At 46.3% G+C, this 8,092-nt stretch overlaps 1 protein-coding gene across 1 annotated transcript; it reads left to right on the top strand.

Moving 5' to 3' along the window:
• Positions 1 to 496: 496 nt before the first annotated feature.
• LOC147903760 (Bacterial sec-independent translocation protein mttA/Hcf106) lies at positions 497 to 7,595 on the top strand. Its single transcript, XM_087372669.1, has 3 exons — positions 497 to 661; positions 1,057 to 1,292; positions 6,984 to 7,595. The coding sequence occupies exons 1-3, from the start codon at positions 556 to 558 to the stop codon at positions 7,113 to 7,115; spliced, it is 474 nt and encodes a 157-aa protein (XP_087228795.1). The 5' UTR covers positions 497 to 555; the 3' UTR covers positions 7,116 to 7,595.
• Positions 7,596 to 8,092: the final 497 nt, after the last annotated feature.

Raw genomic sequence — 8,092 nt, 5'->3', positions numbered from 1 at the left:
TTTCGGTAGTGGGGAAAACCATCACATTGCTAGGGGCTGCTATCCTCTCATTGATGATTCACCAAATTTGCCACACATTTGGTGTCGTCTAATCCTTTTTTTAACTAAATAAGGAGAATAACGGTAGGTGTGACTTCTAAGGTTTATTGCTACCATCCGAGAGATGTGCCAGCACATAAGGTGTTAGGTTTGCTTCTGCGGGGCCGAGGGTTCGAATCCCCCCCATTGGCGCCTATACAAGCGCTGGGATGGGCTTGGTTGGCGCCTCGAATGCCATCTCCTTGTGCGGGTGTGACTCAGTCTGCACCGCAGTGTGGGGGAAGGCAGGGGTGTGAAGGGACAAAGCGTGATTGGGCGAGGCGGCAAGGGGGTTGTGGGGCGGGCATGGTGAAATCCAAGGTAAGAGGTTGGATGAGATGTGTGTGAGAGAGCCAATGAGGAGGAAGGATGGAGGGGTCCAAATGGGGGAGAGGAGGGCTATAAGAAGGGATAATAGGAGGAAGGGTTGAAGCTATGTGTTGTTGAAGTGAAAGTGTGAAGGAAGGCCTTAGCAAAATGGCTCTCTGCTACTCCACCCTCCTTTGCTATCCCCACTCTTCCTCCTCTTGCTCTTCTCCTCCCACTCCCCCTCCTTGCCTTCCTACCTCCTTCCTTCCCTCAGGTACCCTTCCTCTTTCCTTTTCCTTTTTCTTCTCTTTGTTTCCCCTTCTCACCCCTCTCCCCGCTTCTCTCTCGCACACCATCGTATCTTGTTTTTCATTGTTTGCTTTTTCACTTGAACCCTTTTGCCCATTTCACCCTCGCTTGCTTTATCTATATTTGGGTTTGTTCGTACACCTTCCCTCTTTGAACACGGTGATGCTTTTCTTACAGTAGGATCTCGCGGTGTGCAATTAGAGGATGGTCTCGGGAACTGTGAATTCTCTTGGGTTTTTCGAATACAGCATTTCGGATTAGTACTAGTCGCCATCACCTCCAAGAAACTAGGTTCATGGCTTTTCGTTAAAGACAGATGTTGTCCCTAATATTGATTATAACGGAGAAGGTTATGCGCAGGTCTGCATTCCTCGGGCTCTAGTCCATTTCTCAGAGATGGAATTGTCCTTCTTGCCGGAAGGAGGTCGAAACTCGAACGGTCAAAACAGCCTGGCCGCTTGGCTGTACAGGCACTGTTTGGTCTCGGTGTTCCAGAGCTTGTCGTTATTGCCGGTGTAACTGCTTTAATTTTTGGCCCAAAGAAGCTTCCGGAGATCGGAAAAAGTCTTGGGAAGACTGTAAAAAGTTTTCAGCAGGTGAGAAATGCTTTGACGAGTTCCCGCGTGGAGAGGAAAACGCTATTACAAGTCGAATAAAGCAATGATTGATGCAATTTCTAGTCTTGATGCAATCTCTAGCTCTCTGTGTTTGTGCGCGCGCGCGTGTGAGAGAGAGAGAGAGAGAGAGAGAGAGAGAGAGAGAGAGCGCTCAACTGAAACGCCCCTTTTTTGTCCTTTAGAAAACCGAGATCACGTGTGCCTGTCCTCTATGAAAGGGATAGCGTGTTTCCAGTTTAGTGTTTGAGGTGCAGATAATTGTACTTGTCATTTATGCTTTCTTTCACGTACGAGCTTAAGTGCTTGAATGTACATCACAGCTTTAAACAACTGTAGAGTTGTCGGGCAGATGGAAGACTTGGTCAATTGATTAAGGAGGGAGCACAGAGCTGTGAAAAATAGCGTAGGCCTTCACGAGGATATTGCACAGCTAGAGAGTATGGAATCATTGCCTGATCTTAAGGGATTCTTTAGAAGGCTAAGTTTTGTGAAAACCTAATAATATGGGAGAGAGTATCAAATATTGGTAATTTGTAAGATTGGATAATATTAGTAATAAGGGAGAGTAGTGGTAATTTGTAAAATATTATAATTTGTAAGATTGGATATATTCTAGTCTTATGAAAGTATATATAGTAATTATCGGTTGTACCTCACTGTCGTAGGGACATGATTAGTCAAATGATAAGGCCAAACGTTTTTCTCATAAACGTCAAAATTTTGAATTTGTACGATTGGATATATTATAGTCTAATGATAAGGCCACACGATTGAATTTGTACGATTGGATATATTCTAGTCTAATGATAAGGCCACATGTTTTTCACATAAACGTTGTCTATCTTATGTCTCCTTTTTTCTTGGGGCATGTAAGAGTCAATTCACATTCGATGGAAGTTCGAAGATACAATCATATTGCGATTCAGATGGCCCAGATGTTAGTTGGGGTTTTACATGGAAGCCTTGGATCTTTATGGACCGATGCGTTCATGTTTCTAGGTCTTAGGGGACGGTGGGATATCATGTTGAGCAAAGCCAAAGTCTTGATAGTGTTTAAATGGGAGTAGACCACCCTTTCCCAAGGGCATGTCTCAACTTTTCAATGTGTAGATATTAGTGTGTATCCAAATGCTGTTTTATTGTGGTTTTGATATTGATTGGATTTTGTATAGAAACCCAATTTTTATGGGACCAAGTCGCTTATAGCATTCATAAATGATGTATCATTTGTCAATATCCATAGACAAATATGTGTTCATGTGTCTAGGTCTCCTAGTATGGTAAGATATTATATTGGGTGCATGGAAGGCCCAAGTCTTAGTAGGGTTAAGTGGGCGTAGACCACCCGTCCCCAAGGGCATGTCCTAGCAAGGAGTTGAACTGCTACATTGCTTTACATAAAGACCAAGAGAAACAAAAACACATCTATGGATGCTCTTGTCCCCCATCCCTCACCCCTTCTCTCATTGTTCTTTTCATTCTTACCTTTGTTTTTCAAAAAAATAATTTGTAAGATTGGATATATTTTAGTCTTATGGATGTATGTACACATCTATGGCTACATGAATTGTACTTGTGCATTTGCTAATACAAGTGACAAGGGATGGGGAGGGATTCCCATGCGTCCTCCAATGTCCATATTTGTGCTATGGTCTTTTGGACCTCCTTATAAAGCGCCTCTAGAATCCACATCCCTGTCGCTGTTGTGGGTGTTCCAAATGCAAAATAATATGGGAATGGTTTGATATCATCATACCTGCTGGTATACGTGTGGAGCCTCCCCTATGCATGGCTCAATGATCTATGTAAAACCTATCCAATCTCTCTAAGAGTCCATTGTAATGGGTAATAGACAAAGGAGTACAGGTCTCTCCCTTGCACCCTGTTAAAATTTTCCTTGTGTCATGGATGGCAACCATTGACGGAGAAAATGAATGACTTGCACATGTTTTGCTCAAAAGGAGGCATTACGGAGAAGGAACCCCCCCAAGCTTGTCTTGTGCAACCTCCAAATTGTCTTTTCTAACAATCTAGGAGTCCATAGTTGGTAAACACTACAGCTTGTCACCAAAATGGTGTTCTCAGTTGTCGGCATGCAGGGACATAAACATTTAGGATCCCAATCTTGGCATCCATCATTCCGTAAATACATCCATACTACCCGACCCACAATGAGCTCTCCTTGGTCAAAAACCTTTTGGCCAAGGGTCTGACCCATGGAGATGCATACTTCCCTGCTTTGTCCCAGTGTGTCGGACTATATCTTTGAGCACCTTCCTGGGATGAGTCAGAGACATTGGCATATGTCTGAGGCTGAGAACATATGCTCATGTAGCATTAGAACATCCAGTGATTGCCCAACTAGGGTTCTGTGCAACTCTTGCCATAAGATCAAAAGCTGTGGGCTGCTGATGTGCACGGTCATGAAACCGATGTCCGTTCCAATTCACTATTGTCAAGCTCATGGAGATGATGGGGCCTTCCAGTGACTTGAGGCCTACGTGAACTCAAAACGATTGATTTCAAATGTTTTTTTTGGGTGGGGGGGTTGTCCAGATCTGTGCTGTGACATGCTAGAGGCAGAATTGGATCCAAGCCCACTTGAGGATCCAATGCATCGTCACTTAGGCTGAGGTGACTCCCAACGTATTAGAACACTGATTCACAGGCCAATGAGTCTCACACCCTAGTCTATGTCTATCCTGAAAGGTAGCCTTATGGCCATGTGCTTGTGAGAATTGCAGTGGAACTGAATGGAAATGGAGAGAGAGAGAGAGAGAGAGAGAGAGAGAGAGAGAGAGAGTCAATCTCACACACACCAAACTGGAGAGGAGAGAGAGACATGAGAGAACTGCAAGTGATCTCAGGAAAAATCCACGTCCGGTGGGGAAAACCTGTGGCTATATATATGGCTGAACTGCTCCACACTGAGATGGCAAGCACTGAGGGAAGGGGGCCTATATACAGCCTTCCCGCTCCTCCCCAGTCGGCTGTAGTAGGCTGGCCGACCCACTGCTCTAGTGGCCGACTCCTGCCCCTAGGTGGGCCGACCTGATCTGCCCCATAAGGGGCTGCTCCAAGGCCCTATAAGAGGGCTGCACACCCTGCCCTCCAGTCTGACTAGCAGGGCTCTAGGGCCGACTGCCTCAGGCCCTATAAATGGGCTGCTGCACAGCCCTATATGAGAGCTATGTCCCCTACCTCCTGGCCCGACTGCCTCTCTACAAAGGCCAACCCCTGCTGCCCTATCATGGGCTGACTCAGCCTATAAAGGGCTGCTGGGGCCTGGCAAAACAGCCCTAAGGGGGGCCACACGGGGCCCCCTCCTGGCCTCTCCAGTGCGCAGCAAGATGTGCCTTCACGAGGGTTGCATGTGACGGCATATGGTCCAGCAAGGGGCCCAGGATGTCCACGCCACCCTATGGGCGGGCACACCCACAAGCAAAGGCCCTCTCTGTGGACCCTAACCTACTCTCTCTCTGGGCGGGCACACCCACGGGCCACAACAAAGGCCCTTCTCTCTACAGTGACATCAGGAGATGTTGACGTCCAACAGTGCTACCCACAGATCTCGCCCCTGCCGCATCAATCAATCCTCAAGCCTCTGCATTACCTGGGGCTTCATTAGAGGGTCAAATAAGATCAGGATTCAGTGCTCCTCCTCTGGCTACAAAATTGAAGCCCTAATAAGGACGGACATGGCGCCCTACAACCCCAATGGTGCCCCCCTTTCATGGGCTGCAAAATCATTTAGAAACCTCTAGAGAATGGGGTTATTCTTCAGGGGCCTCCATGCAGATCTAGGGTCCTAGGCGCCAAAACTCTCAAGGGAATGGCTGTCTTGGGTGGGGCTTGCACCATGAACGCTGAAAGAAAGGTTCTGAGCCCAATGAGGTAGATGAGTCCAGGTCAGAGCCTGGAGAGGGTGAATCTGGGAACTGGGGAGGTCCTGCAGGACCAATAGAGGGGTCAACAGAGGGAGATCCACTTGGGGGGTTGAACCTTGTGTTGAAAAAGTTAAGGGGATGGGTGGTCAGAGTGACAATTGATACTGGAGTGGGATCTGGAGGCAAAAGAACTGGTCGGGGAGAAGGGGCGTTTAGAAGGGAGGCCTAGGTTTAGGGGATCTAGAGGTGTGGGGAGGGATTAATGCTTCCTACAAAGGAGGTATGGTCAGCATTGATGCAAGAGGAGCTCGATCCAAAGAACATTCAACAGACCCCTGTGGAGGATCACAGAACTCCTCTTGATTTGGAGAGAATGATCTCTGAGGTCTGTCACTGGCTACTCACGTGCCTGCTGGCAGTCACATTCTCTCCACATAACATTGGTTTTCTCATTCTTGGGTTCCTATCCTGAGGAGAGGGGGGCAGAGGTTGGCAAGGATGTCGGTCCGGAAGAAAAAGGGGCGGGTTGACCAGCAAAACACATCCCCACGCTTCAACAACACCTCGAGAGAAGAGAATCTGGGTCGTCCACAATCAAGCAGAACTTTGGTACTCCATCATGTAAGAGTACCAAATCTGCATAGTCCCAAAACCGGAGAAGACTTGGAAAACAGAGAGTACTGGGAAACCTGGGCACATGGTGGGTTGAGTCCATGCCATCCACTGAAAACCATGATATTGAAGATGACCAAATGGAACCTAAATATATGAGGCTCTGTCAACAAGTGCATGCATGATCTCTGGCAAATCAAGCTGAAAGAGGAAGGCTCTGCCATAGATAGTAACCTCTTGGATGTGGTCATCCTCAGGTGGCTGTATCCAATTCAGAATTTGGTTGGCATGAAGTTCACAATGCATCCCAGTCCTGTAGCCCCTGTACTGCCTGCTGAACCTGCTGCTTGTCCTCTGGTGAGGGCTATCCTGATGGTGGTGGGCGTTGAGGATGCTACCACTAGAGATCCTCTGGTTAGACAATCTAAAGAGCCATTTCTGGAGTCATACACATTCTGACTATACCTGCCCTGTGGTTGGGAAAGGGAAAGAAGAAGGGAAAATAAGAAAGAGGGGAAAAGGTGGGGGAGAACAAGGAGAAGAAGGGGGTGGGGAAGGGGTTGAGAATCAGTAGTGGCTTGAAAGGGGGAAGGGGAAGTAAAAGGGAGCTGCCAAGAAGGTGACAGGAAACCCTCTGAGGCAGCCAATGAGCTGCCAAAGGGCTGACGAAAGGAGGGGAAAGGGAGGCCAGGTGGCTGGCAAAAAGAAAGGAAAGGGGGCATGGGCAAAAGAAAACAGGCAAGGGATATGGAGGCAGCCAAACGGCCCGTGCTGTTGGAAGGACAACAGAGAGGGGTGGAGGACAAAGGGAAGAGGAACGATGGCAGGGGCTGCCGAACAGACGCTACAGGCTGCGGCGAAGAGGGGGGGGGGGTGTGGCAGAGAGGGGGTCGTATGACAGGCCAGCATTCAAGAAGTGGGAGTTGATATGGGTCGTATGCAAACACAAGTAGCTGTTTTCTTCTTGACATTCTGCTCAGTTTTCTATGTTGCTAATTGTACCACATATGATGACCTTTAATTTGTGTGCGTATGTAATTTTAAAGTAATTCTGTGGAAGGTAAGGAAGTCTAGATGAAGCTTCCTTGCGACAAATGCTTTTATTTAAGTTGGTCTTTGAATTGGTTGAAAAGTTCTTTAGATACATGGTTGTGATCTGTTGGTGGTGCAGGCCGCCAAAGAATTTGAGAGTGAAGTAAAACAAGGAGGAGATGCTGTGAGCGTGGAGTCCTCCAAACCAGAGGCTACTGCCACCACCGCCACCACATCAATTGATACAGAGAAAGAAAATACACAAGTCTGAAGTTATTATTTATATTCCTTTGGTTGATCAAAGCTTTCCGAGATTTTGTCGCTTCGAATTTAAAGCTAGCAAAGAAGACGAGAATGAAAAGATAAATGGCAGTCTCAAGCATTCAGGTCTGCGCTCTGTAAACTTTGTGAGTTCAACGATTCTCGAGTGACACACAGCTGGAGAGTTGCCATTGAAGGGATTTTGCATGCTGTCATGGATGATGGGTTATGCAGCATCTGTCTGACCATTTGTTTATACTCTATAAGGAAAATTTGCATGAGCTTTGCCATCTATCTGCTATGGATCCACTGGGTTTATTTTTGAATGTTAATATTGTGCTGACTACTAATGATACAGCTCCATCCTTAGAAGTTAATTTTGTTGTGAATGATGTAGCACGACAGGATCCAGGATGCTTGAGCTTCAAAGCTTGGGTGGGTTTGAAGTGAGCATAAATATGAAGAGACTTGGATTACTATGGTTGATGAGTCATTTTCCTACGATCTGCTTTGCCAGCAGTTTCAAGCACCCAATATATTTGCATTTTAGGTATTCAAAACTAGGAAAAGCTGTACTTTCATTATAGTTTTGAAAGTTACTGATGATTTATGTCATCTATATCTCTGTTTGATGTCAGTTGTCACACAAGCATAACTAAAGTACATGCACTCTACTGCTGCACATCATTTGATTTGGCTGTTGTAAGACCCCAATTCCATCAAAGCTCCTCTGAAAAATGAAAGCTTATAAAAGGTACTCGTTTGTTAGATCACACGTTGACTGCTATGCAGTCCCCAACAGGAACATAATACTGGCCACCTGGATAGCTTTAACTCAAGAATGATCTATTGTGGTAGTTTTTGTCAAATAGGGTGGGAGTTTGGTTGAATATCTTGTACTAGGCCAGCAATCTTTTTGGTTGGAGTTCAAGTTTTACGTTTTTGGACCATCTAAGGAACATAAATAATATGTGAGACTACTCAGAT

The sequence above is a fragment of the Dipteris shenzhenensis genome, chromosome 3 (assembly GCF_047967505.1).
Source record: "Dipteris shenzhenensis isolate YYH24624 ecotype China chromosome 3, Dip_SZ_1.0, whole genome shotgun sequence".
NCBI classification, from domain to species: Eukaryota; Viridiplantae; Streptophyta; class Polypodiopsida; order Gleicheniales; family Dipteridaceae; genus Dipteris; species Dipteris shenzhenensis.
The sequence above is the reverse complement of the archived record's forward strand: the minus strand, read 5'-3'. Positions and strand labels throughout refer to the sequence as shown.